We start from the raw sequence: 22,165 nt of genomic DNA, 5'->3' as shown, positions 1-22,165 counted from the left end.
GTTCCCTGAACTCTGTTGCGACTTGAGAGTGCAGCGTGAGCAGCTGTGCTGGAAGGACAAGGAGCGCATGCGCACAAGTTTTACAGTACAGTACGCACAGACCCGCCCATCGCTCGGTATAAGTGGGCGTACATCATGGCGTTGGTACTTTTCCAAGTGCTGGTACTTTGCTTGTGTGTGTGTGTGTGTGTGTGTGTGTGTGTGTGTGTGTGTGTGTGTGTGTGTGTGTGTGTGTGTGTGTGTGTGTGTGTGTGTGTGTGTGTGTGTGTGTGTCACTATGAAAATTGTGGTTTCCTTGATAAAATCCGGTTTCAATGTGTGTCTCTTTTTATTTTCAATTGAATAGCTTTTTTTCAACTGTGGCTAAAATAAACAGCCCTAAGCATGTATTATATAAAATATATTAAAGTGAAATGGAAAAACATGGTAATAGTATCTGAACTGCACAATATCAGCAGACATTAGTAAGAGATGGAAATGGAGGTGCCTGATTAAAATGTTTTTTTTTTAAATCATAAATTAACAGTATCAGCAGTTAACTGAAATGCATTTTCAGTCATTACAATTTATTTTACACATACATAATATTTGCTATTATGTATGTGCCAGTGTTTGAGCCAACCTCAGTCATGATTTCACATAAACAGTGTTGCATTTTATGTCTTTTCAGACAAGACCTCATATTGATTTTGCCAGTGCATAATTTCACAGATCAACAGTTCAATAACAACATCATACACAGCTGTGTGTAAGTCCAATAAATATACATTGAACAACCTTGACTGTCTGTCCCTCCTGCCTGCTTTTTACGTCTATGCGCTGATGTATTTAAATAAAAGTAGCATATTCACAGCATTAGATATAGGAAATATAGGTGAAACAAACAAAAAAACATTTGAGTGAAAACATTAAGGTATTAATTCACTTAGCAGCATCCACCACATTACTGAGAACAAAGTAACAATTGGCCAATTATTTTTTAAAAATGCATAAATTAGCACAATTAATCTGTGTTTCAAATTACTATTAGTAGTAGTAGTAGCAGTACGACATGCACAGACCCCACGTGCACAAACTCCTGCTCTTTGGGTCTCTGATCAAGCAACAGCCTATTTTTTAATTATATTTTTAATAATTTAGATTTCCTTTTTTTGGTCTATAGTATCACTTCTCAAATAAAAGTGTATGTATAATGATGTCCGTATAAAAATGCATTTCACACTACAGTGTGTAACTGCTATTGCCAAAATGCTGCTAGCATTGCGACCCAAACTAGTGACTAGTAAAGCAGTTTTTATATTAATCAGAGGGGTTCTAACCCCCCTCAGACCCCCCTGTATTTCTCACAGTGGTTGTGATCGTCATCTTTCAGCAGTGATGTCATTAAATACACCAAACTCCTCAGAAATTTCCTTGTAAAATATTGGAGACTTTTTAACTGATTTACAGTTCAGGATTGTTCAGTTTGATTCTGTGTCGGATGTCGTTCTCAGCTTACTTGAAACCTTGCCAGAGCAGATACTAAAAAAGCACCATGTACCATGTACTATCCCGAATGGAAAAGCAAAAAAAAAAACCATTCAGGCTATGCCGAGCTGAGTCGTGCTTAGAACTGTGTAGTGGAAAATCACCATTATTAACACAAACATAACACTATAAATTGCATTCATTAAAATGTTATTATTTACACCAAACCAGTGTCACTCTTGGTTTTTTCACCTAAGAGGGCAAAGTGGCCTGGTATTCATTTGCATTTTCGTTTTCAGTGAAGTACTCAGTGTGATGATACTGAAATTGAATGACTTTGGTAGAACAGTAGAACAGAACTTCAGCTCAACACAATCTTGATATCTTAATATATTTCTTTAATATGTTAAAATGTTCTCCAGAAACCACTGGGGCCCCCTGGTGATCAGGGGTGGCAGTGGTAATAATGGAACAATAGTTAATGAATTGTGTTCACAGCTTGTATTCATTATGGCTGAATTAAAAATCCTCTTTGTGGCTGGTGCTGGGTTTTACCCTCCTCCATCACCACATTCATTTCCTTCTTTCTTTTTAGAGTGGGCGTGTCTCTCTCTCTCTCTCTTTCTCAACAAAAAAACAAAAACAAAATCAAAATCAAAATCAAAATCAAAATCAAAATCAAATCAAATCTGGCTCTAACATTTGACCCCCACTGTTTCTATACCCCACAGCCCTCGTTACTAGTACACTGATATCTGACGTGAACTATTTCTCTTTTCCTTCAGCCCAGTCCAGTCTGGATCTGTGAGATTTGGCGCTGACTGAGCTGCAGAGGCCCAGAGACCAGGAGGCTTTCATTAACAGGAACAGACTATGGTTATTGATATTATTAGATGGTGCACGCAGAGAGGAGGCTGGGAAATGGACATAATCTACACAGAATGTGCTTTAAGCAGGTTTCTCTTCACCAAAATGCCCAGCAGAATAGTCTATCTACACTGAGGAAGAGCCAAGCTTTGGGATTGGGCAGCGACCAGATAGCGTAACACCCCCTCCTTCTCTCTGTGTTCGAGAATTGCGTTAAACCGACAAGGAAAGGCCTGCGCTTTATCACTATTACAGGATTGTTTTTTTTTTTGTTTTTCCGATTTTTATTCCCCCCACAGATTAAACGAGGAAAGGTTGCTGGCTGGTGTATGTGTTTAGAATGGGACACGCTGAAGGTACTGACATTTTTTCTGTTAAAAATTTCCCTGCATCTCTCGACTCGGCATCAATATCTGTGTGCTGCTCCTTCGCTCCCCCTCTCTCCCTGCTCTTCTTTAGCGATAAGCGTGTTTGCCTCGGCTGCTGTCGATACATGTTGTCGCCTCTTCCCATCCTCTCTGGTCGTGTTTGGTCGCTTGTTTTCAGGCACATTTTCTCCCCGTAGCCGCCAGTGATGGATGTATAATCATCACGCCAGGCGATTTGATTTAAAGGGGCAAAGGCAGCCATATTGGCAAATGAACGTTAGCCTAGCCAGCATTAGCTTCCCCCCTCCTTTCATCTCGTTCCATGTGCACAAAAAAACAGCACAAATTGAGCAACAATGAGTGCAGGCGGCTGTGCACTCGCGCCAAAAGACACGAATTCTTGTCATATTTGCGCGTTTGTTGTCCAAAGGTTAGAAACGATTCACCTCTTTTCAACACAGTCCCCCCCCTTTTTTTGATGTCAGGTAGCTTAAGGCTAACATTGCAGGGAGAAAGCTATCAGATCATTCATGAAACATTTCCATGGTGTGCGCAGTCATTTTTAAACATATCGACTCCGTTTCAACGAGGTGTTGTAGTGTTTGACACCACACATGATCCCAAAAATAAACCCACGAGTGGATTGTAGGCGTGTGTCCACCATTAGATGTTACTTTATGGATGTTTACCTCACCGTTATGAGTGAACACATATTAAATCACTGTCGGTGGGTTATAGTCCTTTGAACACGCAAGCCTCCACACTTTTAACCACATTGATTCAAAAATCATAATTCATATTAAATGTGTCTGATGTAAGTGGGGGTAAAATCTAAGCAGCCACCAGTGGCTTGTTTTTGCTTTGGCTGCCATGTGTTGGTGTTGATGAAATACAATAAAAACACAAAATGATCTCCAGCTTGTTTGACAAAAAAGAGGCAGCGCACAATTGATTAATGGCTGTCACACAGGCAGGAGTCTGTAGAACTTCTCAGTCAAAGGATTTGCCCTGATTCCTTAAGTTTGACCATTATGTCCACTTACTGTCCTGATTATGGGTTAGAACTCCTATCCAACTAATTTGGACACATCCATGTCCTTATTTGAATTTGACCAAATCTTTTTTTTATTTATCAACCTAAAATCTATTTTATTATCAGTTCTATAATTATATGTGTTGTCTCTCCAATTAAAGGTGCACACACTTGAGGTGCAGAGACCAGGATTTGTTTTTTGTTTAAAAATTACTGAATTCTGGGTCCATACTGACACAGGTATTAGAAATAACTAATCATTTGGCTGATACTAATGTTATTGTTTGTTAGTGTTGTGTGTTTGTGGCTGCAACACAAATACATTTTTCATGAGAGCTTTTCTATAAGTATTTCACTGCTTCACATCATAAAACTACCGTCCATGAGAAAACACCACATCAACAACAACAACAACAAATGATTCACTTAGTTGACAAATTGACGTTGACAACAAAAAATGTGAACAGCGATGATTCAGTGCGTCTCTGAATTTATTATGATCAGAGGTTAGATTTGACTTGAGCTGTACTCTGAGAAAAAAGTGCTCCATGTTTCACAGTTTCTTATGATTTTGTAAAGCATCTGCCAGGAAAAGTGTGATAATGCTCCAGAGCCCTGGCAGTTCTTTTGTTTGCCACACATGCAAATTTGTTAAGAAAATATTCACTGCTAATACACATCATCAGAAGAAAATGTATTTATCTTTGAAATATTTTTTTTTACGTTTTTTTTCTTTTGTGGACAGTACATAATGTATATGAATGAATACATACATTGAAAATGTATGTATTCATGCAGTCTGACAAAAGATTCAGCAAACATCTCAGGCAGGTATAAAAAAAAAAAAAACTCAGATTCCTAAATACATTTACGTGTACATCACATAATTGAAGCAGTGTTCAGTGTCTGAAGTTGCCATGTTTATTTGTCAGTATATCCTTTCCCTAATGGCTATTAAAATGAAAGTAATGATTGATTATGTATGATAAAGGATTGCACCATGCAGAGTGATGGGTGCTGTTTGTACATTTGTGGCCTAAAATGATCATGCGGAGAGTACAATGTGATTTTTGACTGACAAACTTGTGTGTCTCCAAATTTTTCCATAGAGAATACATTATCCTGACCAAAGTTTCACTCTACTTTTGTTTTATGTAATTATCTCACTGTTAACAGGTCCAGTCAAAGAAAAAGACAGTTAAGGATGCAGGAGCCCAACAATGGATTTCTCCTTCTCTTTCATGCAAGGGATCATGGGAAATACAATTCAGCAACCCCCTCAGCTCATTGACTCAGCCAATATCAGACAGGAAGGCACCTGCGACACCGGTAGTGACCCGGGCGAGGATGGTGGTCCCTCCTACGATGCTGCACTGGATGAGTTCTACCCGCCGTCAGCCTCGGAGGACATGCAGCAGGTCTCCAATGGCTTCCCGCCAGGTCTGGGCATATACGAGCCGCAGGCCAAGTTCTCCATGTACTCGCAGTTTCCCAACGGCTCAGCTAACGGCTACGGGGCAATACGCAGCTACAGTGAGCATGTTCTCATGCCGGGAGAAGGGACGGTCCTGAGAGGCCCAGGTCTGCAGGAGAGACCTTTGTCTCCTGTGTCTCCCCCGTTGCCAACACATCACCCACACCTCCACCACCTCCACCATCACCCCCATCATCATCACCACGTGCAACACTTCCACTCAAACCCACCTCACATACAAACCCACCCGCACCCACAGAGCTCCCCGCCGCCACTGGCCTCCCAGCACCACCTCTCCCAGACCCCTCACATCATGACCCACACTCTTCCCCCTCCTCCTCCTTTACACCTGCCTTCCTCCACTCCACCCCCGTCACTTGTGGACAGTACCCCCTCTTCTCAGCCCTCCCACGAATCGTCCAACACCCCAGGTGGGGTGCTGAAGAAAACCAGCTCTCCAGAGATCAAGTTAAAGATCATAAAGACGTACCAGAACGGAAAAGAGCTGTTTGAATCTGCGCTGTGTGGAGACCTACTGCAAGAGCTGCAGGTAATGTGTGTGTGTGTGTGTGTGTGCATGTGGTGATAATCCAGATTTGGTCAAAACCATGTATTCATACTGGGAAATTGTGATGGGCATTTTCTGCTAGTTTCTCATAAGGCCTGCATGTACTGGCATTTCTGCTTTCACACAAGAATAATTTTAATGATCTATCATAAATCTCTCAAGATAAATATATTGACTCAATTAAATAGATGTTTAATCTGTCTTATTAAAATGTAGATTTGTTGCACTGTATGGTTTGCACTTAAACCTCTTTCTAACTGCACTTAACTGAATATAAGAGGAAAGTCATATTTCAGCAGAGGGCTGTTGACGTTAAAGAAACAAACAAAAAAACTGATCCTCAGTATAGTATTCAATTGTAATTTTCTTATCTCAAGAAGGAATCTCAGAAAAAGGAGGCAGCTCAGATGCAGCGCAGACATGAGAGGAAGAAGGAGAAAAGGAAAAAGAGTGCAAGGCTGCTGCCGCAAGTCCAGGAAGAGAGCCTGGACAAGAGCCAAACACAAGCAGGTACAGGCGAGACAGAGGACACCCACATCCAGCCCCAGCTAAGAGAAACACCCCCAGTCAAGACAGAGAAGCCTCAGAAGACAGTTACCAAGACTGAACCAAAGACGCCAAAGGTAAGAGTACAAAATTTTTTAGTTTTACTTCTGTAGAAAACATACTGTACTTGACATTAGGTGGGTTTCTATTAGCCTGTTTTTATGCCCCTTTTTTAAATTTCAACACCTTAATGGAAATATAAAAACCTGGTCTTGAAATGTTGCATTCAAGTTTTTCCACTTTAGCGAGGAGGATGCAACAGTAGACGCGAATGAGTGTAACATGAGCGGACAAAAGAAGACATTTTGAAATCACAGAACTGAAACACCCCTCCTGCTTTCAAATTTCGCTGTTCACAGCAGGCGATTTTGGCCCTCTTTATTTACAACATCAAGTTGCACCTTGGTTTTTCCTTTACTGATCATCATGGTGAATTAATTCAGTATTTGCATTTAAACAGCTGATGGAACCACAAACATTTTATTTGACAGAATCTTTGAAAATTTGGTTAAAAAAGGGAAGCCAAGCTGTTATTAGGATTTTGGAAACAAACAAGTGATTTGTTAACGTCAAAATTTAGGTTCCGAAGGTCCATCATCAATCAGTAATCCAAGAGACGGGCTTCTGCAAGGAGTTTGTGATTGGAGATCTGGTTTGGTCCAAGGTGGGCACCTATCCCTGGTGGCCCTGCATGATCTCCTCTGACCCACAGATGAAGGTCCACACTCGCATCAACACCAGGGGTAATGCAACATCTATTACTCCTTGACCATTCTATAGGTTTGTTAGAGCTTAAACACTAAAGCTTGTTTGGCTAACTTTCTCTGTTCCTGTGCAGGTCACAGGGAGTATCATGTCCAATTTTTTGGCAGCGTCGCTGAGCGAGCATGGATCCACGAGAAGAGGATTGTTAATTACCAAGGGAGGCAACAATTTGATGATCTTCAGGCTGAAACTCTGCGCAAGGCCACAAACCCTGTAGAGAAAAGTAAAGTATGTACACGTGAACCCGAGATATCTATATCTATCTTTATCATTAAATTTAAATTATCTTTCAGTAAAACAATAAAAATGTTTAAAATGTAAGCAGAGAAATACAGAGTATAGAGAGAATAGATGCAACATTTTTTAAACTGGTATAGAAAAATATCTGATCTGTCCCTGATGCAGATCTTAAAGGTGCCATATGTAAGAATGTGGCCAAAAACGGTTACTAAAATCAAATTCAAAATACCGAGGCCTTTTAGGTTTCGTTTTCTGGCGTAACTGGCAACCCGTGGTTGCTCGGCAGCTGAGACTCTACTGACTGCAATGATTGGTAGATGGTGGTAGGTGGCACCACATGCCAAAAACATGATTTCAAAACATAAACATGATTTGCAGTCTGCAAAAGATTTTTTTTAATGCAAATATTTTGGCTGTACTGTTGTTGTTGTTGAGTTCAGTTTGTTATATGAACATTATTCCTGAGTCTCTGTGACATATTAGGAGGATTTTATGGCCCGTTGCTTTAGATTTATTACATAATGCACCTTTAAGGAATAATAACCATATTAGCTCCTTTTCCTGTACATGTATTTTTATACATAATCGTTTCAGAAATAAGATTTGACATGATATTCTGCTAACTTAAAGCATTCTATGACTTTTGGCTTGTGTCTTAATTTGTTATTTAAAACATTTTCTTATTCATAAATGTGCATCAGAGATTCAGGATACAGCATTATAAAAACATAATTTATAGTGCTGCTTCTTGGTTTTCATCTTTAGGATTACGATCCCAAAATCTTAAAATCTTGACTCTGTGGCAGTTTCTAAGCATTTTTATTTTTTATATTTCTTCAGGAACTCTTTTCAGTTTTTATTGTCATTGATGTATCTTCCAATATTTTCTTCTCAAGCTTCTGAAGCCCATCCCTCAGCGGGAGCGGACTCAGTGGGAGGTGGGTGTGGGCCACGCTGAGGATGCCTTGGCTATGACGCGACAGGAGCGAATTGACAACTACACCTTCATCTACGTCGACCCAGACCCCGTCGAAGGCCCGTCCATCAAGAAACCCAACATCAGACCTGAGAAACGAAACCGACGCTCCAGTGGCTCAGTCGGTAAGAAAGAAGATGGAGAAGTGAAGTCACCAGAGAGAGAGCAGCCACCGCGAAGACAGCTACCACGCAGGCAGTGTAGTATTTCAAACACAGATGACAACACAAACTCCAATGCCACAAATGAGGAGAAGAACTCGAGGGAGGACCAGCGTAAGACCGGCTCACCTAAACAAAACTCTGGTCATGACGCACAGCAGGACTCTCCACCACCAGTTAGGGCCTGGAAAACAGCAGCTGCCAGAAAGCTGCTGCCTCTCTCCATTACCATGAAGAGGCTGAATGTGGAGATAACAAAATGTGACTGGCCGCTCTTACAGAAAAAAGCACTTCCATCACCTAAAAAAGAAGAAGAGAAGGAGGAGAGAGTGGAGAGAGAGGCCAGACAGCCCGACCTGGGATACTGCTCTCCTGAGGTTGGTGTCACAAATGAACGTGCATGAGACACATTTTTCCAGTAAGGTGAGGTTCACATGTTAATGCTCTCAGCAGGACAACAGAGCTAAACCTGAGCCCAGTCCAGAGGAGGAGGAAGAAGAAGATGGAGATGGAGATGGAGATGGAGACGGAGACGGAGACGGAGACGGAGAAGGAGACGGCGACGGCGACGGAGACGTAGACGGAGATGGAGATGAAGGGGAGGAAGAGGGGGAAGAGAGGGAAGAGCAGAGAGGCTCACCCGCTAGCCGTAGGAGTGAGGAGGGTGGAACGCAGCAGCCGTCGTCTCCTGGGTCACCCCACAGTAGTCCACAAGGTTGGTAAAGTACAGAAATGATAACTATATGACTAGTAGAAGGACACTGCAAAATTCATGAGAAATCTCTGCATTTTCATGTGATTCAGGTTCTCAGGAGAGGAAGCTGCAGCGGCGGTCAGTCAGGAGCAGGTCTGAGTCAGAGAGAGGCAGTGATCCTGTCCCTAAGAAGAAAACCAAAAAGGAACAGGTAACGGTCCTCCAGAAGTAGCACTGCATTAAAACATACACCTAGGGCTGGGCGGTATGACCAAAAATATATATCACGGTATTTTTCAAAATTCTAACGGTTTCACAGTATATGACAGTATTTTTTTTTTTTTCATGCATAATCAGGTGTTACTGCAGTAGATTAACTTAGGATGGTCTATTTTACTGACATAAATACTGTAGAATAACTCCACACTAGTACAGGTTCACATGACCCCAGAAAATGATGCTGTTTACAAAGAAGAGCTCATGATTCTAATGAAGTGAGGAATCAGAATGCAAAGACAATTTACAGAACTTTGACTGTGCAAATCAACATCTTTTATAAAAAATCCCTGTGTTACCTGCTGATGTGAACGGTGCTGACCTTAACTTCATGCATTCTCGATATTCCAAGACATGCTTACTTGGGCTGTCAAAATTGCTCAAAAATTATATTTGAATATTCCCTATAAAAAACAGACATTAAAATATATTCTCATGGTATTTGCATCGCGCATCTGGGGTGCGTTGCATCCGCTGCATCTGGGGGCTTTCAATCAGCCAGACTGTCAGGTGATGACAGCATGACATCAATAACAGGACAAACTAATACAACGACACATAACTAACTGTAGTTGACGTTTATTTAAGTTTAAACATATTTCACAACATATTACCTACACAAAAATAAGTAAATGAACTAATGACCAAGAGCGCACTCGCTCGCTCTTTCTCTCTCTCTCCCGCCCCGTGCCAAAAATGCCTCTCTCTCTCTGCTCACACTGGTTTAAATGACAAACAAACAAATGCAGAGTGCTGATCAAACGCTTTGTGCAAGTGATTTAAGGTCCTGACTCTTGTCCCAAATATGACAGGCTTCATACAGTGATTGAAACAAATCTATAAACATTAATGAAACGTTTACACGCAGAGCGCGCTCACTCGCAAAGCAGACAGCAGCGCCCGCAGCTGTGCGGATGTTGTGTAATCAAATACACCGGTATGGCGGTATATTAAAAATTAATATCGTGACGGGAAAAAAAACGGTATTCGGTATGAACCGATATACCGCCCAGCCCTACATACACCTCTACGCCTCGAGTTAAGGTTGGTGCAGCTGCAATCTCTCCACAATCCTTCTACTCTTTTTTTTTTTTTTCATCTACCAAATGTATACCACAATATCAGAATGAGATGTGGGAACAGGTTTGTGAATGTAACTGATGTGAGAGAAGATTTACAGGATCATTAGGTCAGTGAAACAGTGAAATTGCTCTATTTGTTTATCCACTCTTTTCAAAAAAATGTGCACTTGAGCCTTGAGGTGGCTTTGTTATTTCATGAAATAATATGGCCAAAGTATGGTCAGCTAACCTGTTAACCAGAATGACCACAGCCCACTGTAACTGAAACGTCCATGTTTAATCTCCTTACAGGCAGAGTTGGCTCCTGAAACTACACCGAGGACCGGCTCACAGAAAGGTGGGTGGCCCTACCTCTCCTCTTTTCATGCCTGTAAATCTCAATGGTGGGACTCCTGTACACTTCTAAAATATACCGTCATGATTTTTGACAGTATTTGGTCATTTTCTAGGTGCCAGTGAGATCTCGGATGCCTGCAAGCCTCTGAAGAAGCGAAGCAGGGCGTCAACAGATGTGGAAATGGCTTCATCTCAATACAGAGACACTTCTGATTCTGACTCCAGAGGTCTTAATGATCCACAGGTAGAGGACATGTACAGAAACATGCATGCACTTTCATTCTTTTTATTTATATTATATTTATTTGCCTGGCTTTTATTTTGTATTTGGGTACATTATCATCAATATGCAGAAACGGTGCAACTTGATCTGAAAATGATCAGCTGGTGAAGTAAATCTACAGTTGGCTATTTGCTATTGACATCTGAAAATGTCACCATAGGTCACCGTGACCAGTGCTAATCTTTATAAATCATTAAATAATGGCAAATATCAGCCTACAGGCGTATTGGTTTACCTCTACCTACCATTGCTGACGATGTCTAATCTGGATTTCTTCACACCAACCACTAAAATGTGCTCTTTTTTGACTTCACAGGGTTTGTTCGGGAAGAGTCTCGACAGTCCTGCGGCAGCAGATGCAGATGCTTCAGATACTCAGTCTGTGGATTCTGGCTTGTCTCGTCAGGATAGCACCACTGACAAGAGAGACACCGTCTGCCAGGTCAGAGCTCAATATAAATATATTAATCTGTCTACTTGCTCCACTTGTTTTTCAAAGCTATTGTTGTTGAATTCTATTATTTTTCTATTTCTCTGTTTGTGAGTAGATCTGTGAGGTCTATGGAGAAGGTTTGGTGGTTTGTGAAGGTGATTGCAACAGACAGTTTCACCTTGAGTGTCTTGGTCTGACGTCCCAACCTGAAGGCAAATTCACATGTTTGGAATGTAGGAATGGTGAGTGAATCAAAGCAGATCGTCCACCGCTTCATCGTTAAGTATTAAATTAGCTTTAGATTGTAATGATTTTTTTCATCCTCTATTTTTGGAAAAAAAAATAAAAAAAATGTTTAAGTTTCTATTTTGACAAAAACACCAGTTTGTGTTATTTGTGTACAGTTTATTTTTGTAACTTCTGTGAGAAAAAGGCAGTTGGCCTAAACTTTTATTTATGCAAGTTATTTTTTTGTACAGTAAGTACATTTTTATTTGTTTTGAATGAATAAATAAATGTTACCTTTTTCTTAAGTTTGCCTTTGTGTGATCACATTATCACATTATCTTATACAAACTGTGTTGTTTTGATGCCATAATTTGTCTTAACACACTATCGGTTGAATCGAGAATCGATTTTGAATCGAATCGTGGCCCTAAGAATCGAAATTAAATTGTGAGCCACCCAAAGATTCACATCCCTAATATATCCCTAATATAGCTAATATATTATATTAGCTATTGAAAATTCACTGAAAATAATAAATATTAATTAATCAGTCAATCAACGTTGTCTCTGCCATTGTTTTTCTAGGCGATCATCAATGTTTTAGCTGTAAAACAGTAGGCCAGGAGGTGACACGCTGCTCTGTGTTGGGATGTGGTTGCTACTATCATGAGGATTGTGTCCAAAATCTCCCCGGCACCACCAGCAGTCCTGGCGGAGGCTTCTGCTGCCCTCAACATAGCTGTGCTACCTGCTGCTTGGAGAGAGACCTGCAACGAGCCAGTAAAGGTACAATCGTGTTTGCATTAGAAGCTGTAGGGCAGTGAGCCAGTGCTACATCAGCAGTGTGTGTAGAATCTGTTTGGAATACTCTTTTTTTTTTTAGCTATTAGGTGATGTTATTGATGAAAAGCATCGGGAAAGAGACTAAAATGATAAGTTCAGGGGCTGTAAGAATATCTAAGAAGATGTTTTTTTCGAGAGAACCAAGATTAAAGAAGACTTTGTGTAATTACAGCTGGGCCTCTTAAAGGAATTCGACCTAATTCACTTCAGTGATCCTTTTCTATGTGTGCTGCAAGGTATCACAGCTACATGAGCACTGGGAAGAAAAAAACTTTTTTTCTCTGCTTCATGTCAAGGTCGCCTGATGCGTTGCATCCGCTGTCCGTCGGCCTACCACACTGGAGACAGCTGCGTGGCGGCGGGTAGTGTCGCCCTCACCCATCACATCATGATCTGCAGCAGCCACGGCAGCACCAAGAAGAACGGCCTCCTCACCTCTCCTGTCAATGTGGGCTGGTGCTTCCTGTGTGCTAGAGGTAAGCTCTCACAACTGTGCACACTAACCTCCTTTCTCTGTGACAGCTGAGGTCCAGTTCAGCAGTGGCCCTGACCAAACGCAGCAGGCTAATGCTCAAGTGCTCAATGTCACCACATAAGGCTGTCATAATCAAGTTATTAGCAGTACTGCTAGGATTAGAGTATTTATAACATGCAGCACTCAGTAGAATAGAATGGACCCACTGAGTTTTGATCTAAAATGTAATAATGTTACATAGGTAGTCAAGGCAAGCGGCCTGTCAGTCCGATCAGGATTGAATGCAGCTCTCTTTTTATTTACAATATTACCCACGGATGACATTGTGATGACATCTGTGTGTGCCAGATGTCCCTGGCACACACAGATGTTTCGGCGCCAAATTAAAGCAGCTTACTGTCTACAGAGAGGAGTCTCCCTCATGTAGGCTTGCATCTCCAGTGCGCTGTGGCCGCTGCGGCCGCCTTTGCCAAACAAAGTCACTCGGTTTGCTCAGGTCCCTCTTGTGCACATCATATGATGTGGTAGGAAACCGAATGCCATCTGCTGGATCCTAAGGGGTGCATACAATTGGAAAAGGTCATTAGACCTCGACGTAAAATTTTACACCCCACATCCAAAACAATTAAATGAAAAGTGACAGCCTTATGACCACACTAACTGGCATCCAACTCCTGTATTATAACTAATAACACTAGGTTTTTCTTACTCAGTACATTTGATTATCACAATTTTTTCATCTTTTTTGGAGTATAACCTTTTTTGAAACCTTACCATTTGTTTCTCAAGAGTGCAGCATTCACATGCACATTTAGAAGGTTTCATGTGTGGATTTTTTTTTTTACCTTTTTAATATTACATGTTTCGTGTTTGCATTGATGTTCATGAATGGCAGTGCTGTGAAATGTAATGTTTGTTTTCAATCACAATACTAATACTGAATGATCCAGGCTGTTACACTGCACTCCACTTAAAAAGCCCTGGATGGTGATGAGTGAGAAAAACACATAATTTATCCTTTATTTTAAAGGCTTTCGGCCATTTTTGATTTGCTGTTTGTCACTTACACACTGAGTTGAGTGCACTGTTTGGCCTCTTTGTGTTGGCACAACCTTTTTACTTGTTACTTTCTTGTGTGGTAATTGTGTGTGTTTGTGTGTGTGTGTGTGTGTGTGTGAGAGAGAGAGAGGCCGTGTGTTTATTTCTCCTGTTTCACTTGTGAATTTTGGGTAATTTCGAGTTTGACTGCGGCTCACCCCCGTCTCTTCCTGTGTGTCTTGTGTAGGGCTGTTAGTGCAAGACCTTACTGACACCATATTAAGTTCATATGCCTATAAGTCCCACTACCTTCTGACTGAGTCAAATCGTGCTGAGTTGAAATTACCTATGATTCCCTCTCCTTCGTCAGCTACCAAAAAGAATGTTGGGAAAGGTAACTGAACAGTTTTTCTTTTTCTCCATTGTCCCACTGGTTTGTGTTTGTGTTGTGCCTGCTCCCGTTCTAATTCAGTTTCCCTTTTGTGCGCTTCTTTCATTTCAAAGCCTTGAGGTGCAATGTTAATTAACTTGTTAAACCTGCAGTTTAGCGTGGCGCACAGTAACCTCAGCTAAGTTCCCTAACACAATAACAAACAACAACAGTGCGCCTCATGCAAGAACATGTGTTTCCACCCCAAACCTCTCATTTTTGGGCATTTGTCAAACTGGAAAATTCTATTTTGATTATGTCACAGCAGGAAAAATCACAGGTGTCGGTAGTAACAGGGATTCATTTAAGCAGCTTCAGTTTCATGGTCCTTTTAATTGTGCATGTTGACATACTGTCACACTGCCATCGATTACATGGACCCTTGAAATGAAGGTATGGTACATTTCGACTCTCTTATTTGGTTGTTCCTTAATCCTCACTTGACCTGGATCCTCCTTTAATGGCATCCCAAAACTCAGATTTCTCTGAGCAGCCATGAGTGAGAACGCATGAGCCCTTCCTGTTTCCATCAAGCTAAACACCAGGACTCTGTTGTGCTGATAGGAATTTTCAGAAAAAAGCAATGCCTCATTTCACTAAACTTAGCTCCAAGTGTAATCTGTCTGTCTAGAGAGATGAAAACTTGAGGAAAAGACACAAGTGAAGGAAACATTGACGCAGTAAAGGGAACTGAAATGTACCTAGAGCAATTTTTTGTTATTAAAAACACCCATGCTTTTCCTACGATGACGAGCTAAAAATGTGTGATGTGGAAAAAAAAAAAAACTTGAATTTGACCTGGTCACTGCATCATTGTCGACGCAAATGTCAATCGTCGGAGTGAATTGGAAACTCGAGGATTACATCCTAAGATATTCCAGAACTGTCAGCAGCCATGGCCTTTATAGTTCAAACCATGTTCAAACAGAGAGTCTTGGACACAGACAACTTTGCTTGTATTTTATTAAATGAATCTAACTATTAAGTGAGAGGCTTTGATGTCACTGAAAACCATATTATACTGGTAACGTCCCATTTATAAAATCCCAGGCCTTGTTCTTAGTAGTAAATGAATGATGTTTTAATTAATGTATGATTATATTAACTAATCAAAGGAAAGCAAGTTCCCTTACATCATTTGTTTGTTAAATTACTTTTATGTGCCACTTTAGACAAGATCTGTTCATGTGAGTGGTTCTTGCACGAGGCCCATTGTGAGATTGTTTTGTGCTTTGCATGAACAGTCAATCTGGGTATATACGAATATCTTTCCCAAAAAAAACAAACTCTTATAAACAAGACAAAACAAGCATTCATTTAATGTTTTCATTTTAAATGAGTGAAACGTCTCTGTTGGAAAAAAAAAATTGGTCATTCAGCTTCTGATGCTCTAGCTGATGTCTGATACCCTGATGCTGATGCTGTGGATTAGTTGAGGTTCAGTCCGTGGTTTGTGGAGCTCATTGCTGCTGGAGGTGCACTGTTTCTCTGCTTCCGCACACTGAGCTAGTTCTTGATTTAAAAAGCCTTTTTTAACCCTTTTTTTAACCCTTTTTTTTTTTTTTTTTTATACGTTTACTTTCACTTAGTTTTATTTTTGATTGAAATGTTCAGCTTGAAACAAGTGTTGGCTTTCTTCATTGTTTTGAGCTTTGACCTGCCTTGGATGGAATGTAATCCCAATCAGCGTTAGATTTCCTACATTTATCACTATTCCATTTCATTTAAGGAAAAAGAAAAACCTTTTCTGAATTTCAATATCTTAAAAGTATATGATTCCATGCAAGCTGGTCTGTGTGGGATGTATGATGGGGAAATATTTGCTTTCCAGGCATGCCTGCTTTTTGCCAATATTTTTACCTGAATATAACCATGATTTGATGTTAACTTGCTGGCTCAGTTTGTTCCTGTGCTGCCGCATGTATTTCCCGTAGACTGGTCTTGGTACAGTGCTCTGAATCTGATTGCCAGACATGCTGTAGCTGCTGCAGTGAAAATTACGAGCCTGATAATAATCACGTTTCCCCAAGAATTGGATTCACGTTTTGCTCCCCATACTCCAAAGAAAAATATCTTCATATCACTCTTCATTTTGAAGAACCCTGACTTGATGCTGCATCGTACGATTCCCTCTTCAGCCTCACTTTAGTCTTTATTCGTTTCTCAGGCTTGTCTGCAAATAAGATTCAGAGTTTGTCCAGGGATTAAGGTGCATCACCTAATCATACACTCCTCCTCCTCTCTCTGCATACCCATTTCCCACAACGCATGCACACACACACATTTATATACATACACAAACACACACACACATACACACACACACACACATTCTCCACACACACATGTACATGTGTACATCTATACAAATGTAGGAGGCAAGTTGCTGTGCTGCGACTCATGCCCAGCTTCCTTCCACCCGGAGTGTTTGGAGATGGAGATGCCGGACGGCGCATGGTCCTGCAGTGATTGCAGGGCAGGAAAGAAACCTCACTACAAACAAATTGTCTGGGTCAAACTGGGCAACTACAGGTACGCCGTGTGAACCGATCACAGACAGACCGCTGAGGGTTGTGCAGCTGTGCTGTGTGCGTCATTGGTATGATTACATTTAAAGGAGTCTGACGATAGTCTTCACGCTGCCCGTTTGCAAAAAATGTCCTAGGAAAATTCCCCCTTCATTTCCCTTCATTACAATTAACTCAGGCACTGAGGAGTAAATGTCACACTATCCATCTGATGGATTAATGCTAGAAGGGACAAGGTGGGCTGTTTTATTGAATTAGCTCTTCTAAATGTTGAACCACATATTTGTGACCTATTTAAATGTCAGAAGAAACTAGAAGAAATTAGCATGCTGGGGATTAACTGGGATTAATGTGTTAGTTTTTTTTATTGACAAAATATCAAATATTTGTCTTACCCTTGAATTACAACAAATGTGCCTTTTCGTTAAAATGAACCATGATCCAAATGTTACCCCATAGATGCAGATATTCAGAAAATATCAAACGATGTTGGTGTCTGCCAACCATGCACTCCATGTACGCCGCAGTTTATAATTAACCGACATGTGGTCGTGTGGACAAAAGTGCAAACCTGCAAACATGCAGGTCTTTAAAGGTCACAGTTCGATAAGCATGAACTCTGACTTTGACCGAGCTTTGTTGCCGTAGACAAACTCTGAACTTGTTAGTCAAACATTTTGAAAAAGATAAGATAGTCATTATTTGCCGGACACTCCTGTACATTGAATCTCACTTCATCTCATCTTCCCTTTCTTTATGAACACACTCCTGGTGTCTTGCAGGTGGTGGCCAGCAGAAATCTGCAATCCCCGCTTGGTGCCATCAAACATCCAGAGCCTTCGCCATGATATCGGTGACTTCCCTGTCTTCTTCTTTGGCTCCCACGATTACTACTGGATCAACCAGGGCCGTGTCTTCCCTTACGTGGAGAATGATAAGAATTTTGTCACTGGTCAGATCAACATCAACAAAACCTTCAAGAAAGGTGACTTTCTTCAAAGTTTTCTCTTTCTTTAGATTTTACCCTCTTGAAGCAGTCGGAAGGATACATTGCTGAAATATTTATGTTGTGCTTTAGCTCTGGAAGAAGCAGCCCGGCGATTTCAGGAGCTCAAGGCACAGAGGGAAAGCAGAGAGGCTCTAGAGCAAGAACGCAACTCTCGCAAACCTCCACCGTACAAATGTATAAAGGTAACATAATTTTGATGTCTTGCCAAACACGAGCCAAACACTTCATAAGCTGAAACTGTGTGCGTCTTTTACTGACTGTGATTTCTTTTGCCAGTCCAACAAGCCAGTGGGGAAAGTGCAGGTTCACGTTGCTGACTTGTCAGAAATCCCACGATGCAACTGCAGACCAACAGATGAGCATCCTTGCAGCCTCGACTCCCAGTGTCTCAACCGTATGCTGCAGTATGAGTGTCATCCACAGGTCTGTATGCTTATTATTGTTTTTCTGTGTTATTTTTTTTTTTGAATGAAGTTGCATGTAACGACACCCTGTTTTCATGTTGTTGTTGTTGTTGTTGTCAGGTGTGTCCAGCGGGAGAAAGCTGTGAGAACCAGTGTTTCTCCAAGCGTCAGTACGCAGAGACAGAAGTGGTGAGGACAGATGGCCGCGGCTGGGGCCTCAGAACTAACCAGACTCTCAGGAAGGTGAGTTCCAACCTGAGGCGAAGTTTAAAACTTTCACCAAAATCAGTGTCAACATGTGATTGTAAAGCTGGATTTTGAGTTCACCATTAAGGGGCTGCTGTATACTTTCATGTTTGTAGTTTGTGTTGTTGCTGTGTGTGGCCTGAGGTTCAATGCCTACTAAATTACTGATTTCTCAGACTCTGTAGCAGATAGGAACACAATTCAAAAAGTTTATTTAGATACACAGTCACAAAATTTTTTTAAAAGTAAAGTGAATAACTATTTTCAATTAAAAAACAGTAAGAAAATAAAGTAATATCAAATTGTGTCAGTGCTTGATTTAGTCCTGATGGAACAGCATGTAATGACTGTAACAGTCTGCTTCACATGTGACGGTGATAGTGCTTACAACGCTGTGGCATCTGCAGGTAAATCCACTTTCACCCCTGGTGTGCGGGTGAAAACACTCCGTCGATTACGGTGGTAATTTTCCGTCTTCCGTCACTTTCAAAACATTCAAACTCATCGTCGTTATCGCCGACCTCGTCGTCTTCAAACATAATTATGTCTTAACCATAAATCCCCAATGATGTCATTGAGGCCAAGAAACTCCTCAAAATCACTGCCTTCAGAAATCTCTCTGCTATCAAAGTCCTCCATGTTTGCTCGCAGAAATTTCAAAACAATGTCACGAGGAATCCTGATACCCCCCCCCCCCCGAAAATTGACATATCCGCTTTCCCGGCGTCAATGGTAGAATTGCACAGCCGCACTCCCGGCTCTAATGGTAGAAATGCGTCAATGGGTTAACAATGCATTGGTTTTATTTTCCTTTATGTTTACGTTCAGGTTGCCAGGCTGAAGTAACTCATATCTGATTTGTTTTTACAGTTGATGTGACTCATATTTGACTTTTTCTGATTGTGTCACTTGATGTGCACTGTTTAAGGGCAGTTGAGTTCACATTGATAATAATCTGATCGGTACTGAGGTGGAATTTAATCTGATTTGAACAAAGGGGGGCATAATCTGGACACAGCCCACAAACTCTTGGCCATTTTGCTTTTTTGATGTTGTTTTTTTTTCTCTCTTAAAAGAACATGACCACACAGTGAACATGATTATTACAGAGTGCCAGACACAGCATGTTGTGTGTGCTTAGTAAAGCTTTTAGATTATCTTTATGGATGATATATCTTCTGTATTTTTCCTGATGTACTGACTATAAATTGGTGTGTGTGTGTGGTGCCTGTAACCATGTACAAACGAGGTGGTATGTTTTATGTTTTCTCCAGGGTGACTTTGTGACAGAGTATGTGGGAGAGGTGATAGACTCAGAGGAATGCCAGCAGCGAATCAAACGTGCCCATGAAAACCACGTGACCAACTTTTACATGCTCACGCTCACCAAGGTAACATCAGTGAGTCTGACCAACACTGTTTTGAGGGGAGACCTCCTCCAAGCATGTGTAAAATCCTGTTCCGTATCGCCTCGCAGGATCGTGTGATAGACGCTGGCCCAAAAGGAAACTCGTCACGGTTCATGAATCACAGCTGCAGCCCAAACTGTGAAACCCAGAAGTGGACGGTAAACGGAGATGTTCGCATTGGACTCTTTACCCTGTGTGATGTTGAGGCTGGTAAGTTCTCATCATATTGACATTTCTTTTTTTGGGCTCAAAGCAAGCTAGATGATCCATATGGACTTTGTCTGTGGTGCTCCTGCAGGCACAGAGCTGACGTTCAACTATAACCTGCACTGCGTGGGCAACAGGAGAACGTCCTGTCACTGTGGATCAGACAACTGCTCTGGATTCCTCGGGGTGCAGCCAGTGGTGAGGATTTGTTATTGCCATTACCCTGAATCCATGCCTACTTCCAACCCAAGAGCCATCCTGGCTTTTGCAAGCTCTGTATTATTAAGAACCCTTTTGGCTTTTGTATGTATTTCTGCAGAGTGCCGTCGTGCTGGAGAAAGAGGAGAAGGCCCGTAACGCCAAGCTGAAGCCAAAGAAGCGGAAGCTGAGGCTGGAGGGTAAACACACACACGAGTACTTCTGTTTTTGCTGTGGAGAAGGAGGAGAGCTGGTGATGTGCGACAGGAAGGACTGCCCGAAAGCGTACCACCTGCTGTGTCTCAACCTTACAAAGCCGCCATACGGTAGAGAAAAAAATATGAGTTTGTGTGTATGTTTGTGTGTATAGATGCAGGTCAGAATCTTGCTGATAATGTTTTTCTTGCTCTGAGTTGATGCACTTTAACCACACTGTTCCTAAATGATGAAAGGTGTGAACAGTTAATTGTGAAAAATATATATATATATATATACATGTATATATTGTGTATATATATACATATATACACATGTATGTATATGTATATATATACACATGTATATATGTATATATTTATATATGTGTATGTATATATTTATATATGTATATATTTATTTTTTGATTGATTTTCCTGTTTTTGATTGATCTATATTCTATACCAGTTAAAATGATTACATTCATACATGTCAGAAACTATTTATCTTATCTTTAAGGCCTGGACTTTTTGCATTAGAATACATTATGAAATGGTGTGTCATGTTATAAAGAAAATTTTCAGTGAATATTGAACTGAAACATAATTTAAAAAATCTGAAAAATCAGCCCTACTTATTACTGTACTGTACTTGACGTACCCTCAGCAGGGAATCACTGATTTGCTCCACCTAATGTCTCCATAATCGCCTCTCTTCCTGTCTGCAGGACGTTGGGAATGTCCGTGGCATGACTGCAGTGTATGCAGCACCCCCGCCGCGTCACTCTGTGATTTCTGCCCTCGCTCATTCTGCCAGGATCACCAGGCCGGTGCGCTCACTGCATCCTCCCTGGAGGGCCGTCCCTGTTGCTCCAGTCACAACCCCCTCAGTCCCCTGGACTCCAACTCCAGCTCGACTCAGGGACGACACTCTGCTCTGAGCCCGGTCAGGGTCAAGGAGGAGCCGGAGCTGGAAACTGGTCAGCAGGTCGCAGAGTGACTCCGCAGCTCCCTCAATACCTCATTCCCTGTAAAGTGCGCTGGTGTTGGCCTCCCTGCCTCCAGTCCACCTTTGATCAAAAGCAGTGCACTACTAAAGGGAATACAGTGCTTTTACAGTGTGATGGCTGCTAGTTGGCGCTGAGACACACCGACGAACACTGCAGAGCGACTGGAGTGTTGGCACGGGAAGTGACCGGGCATCATTATGCACCAATTTCCCTTTTCTCTTGCCACCACTAATGCTCTTTACAGCTCCACTGCGTCCATCCGAGGGCCCAGACCACCAACTCATTACACTTCTTTGTTTCACTTTTACAGCTGTCAACATTTTTTTGGTGTTTTTTTTTCACAACATCGGTTACCGGCACTTTGAAAAACTCACTGA

At 41.4% G+C, this 22,165-nt stretch overlaps 1 protein-coding gene across 1 annotated transcript; it reads left to right on the top strand.

Annotated features, from left to right (window-relative positions):
* Nucleotides 1-4,955: 4,955 nt before the first annotated feature.
* On the top strand, nucleotides 4,956-21,778 carry nsd3 (nuclear receptor binding SET domain protein 3; the record flags this gene model as incomplete). Its single annotated transcript, XM_083904591.1, has 25 exons — nucleotides 4,956-5,759; nucleotides 6,155-6,400; nucleotides 6,904-7,066; nucleotides 7,162-7,316; nucleotides 8,225-8,842; nucleotides 8,919-8,963; nucleotides 9,006-9,180; nucleotides 9,270-9,370; nucleotides 10,809-10,854; nucleotides 10,967-11,097; nucleotides 11,453-11,578; nucleotides 11,685-11,811; nucleotides 12,383-12,583; nucleotides 12,937-13,116; nucleotides 14,401-14,547; nucleotides 16,959-17,115; nucleotides 17,894-18,096; nucleotides 18,190-18,302; nucleotides 18,397-18,543; nucleotides 18,645-18,767; nucleotides 20,045-20,161; nucleotides 20,248-20,389; nucleotides 20,478-20,584; nucleotides 20,706-20,910; nucleotides 21,507-21,778. 25 exons carry the CDS (start codon nucleotides 4,956-4,958, stop codon nucleotides 21,776-21,778), a joined length of 4,851 nt encoding a protein of 1,616 aa, XP_083760717.1.
* Between the last annotated feature and the right edge of the window lie 387 nt (nucleotides 21,779-22,165).

Source organism: Microchirus variegatus (assembly GCF_963457635.1).
Source record: "Microchirus variegatus genome assembly, chromosome: 18".
In the NCBI taxonomy this organism is placed as follows: Eukaryota; Metazoa; Chordata; class Actinopteri; order Pleuronectiformes; family Soleidae; genus Microchirus; species Microchirus variegatus.
Note: the sequence above shows the minus strand (reverse complement) of the source record. Positions and strands in the feature narration are given on the sequence as shown.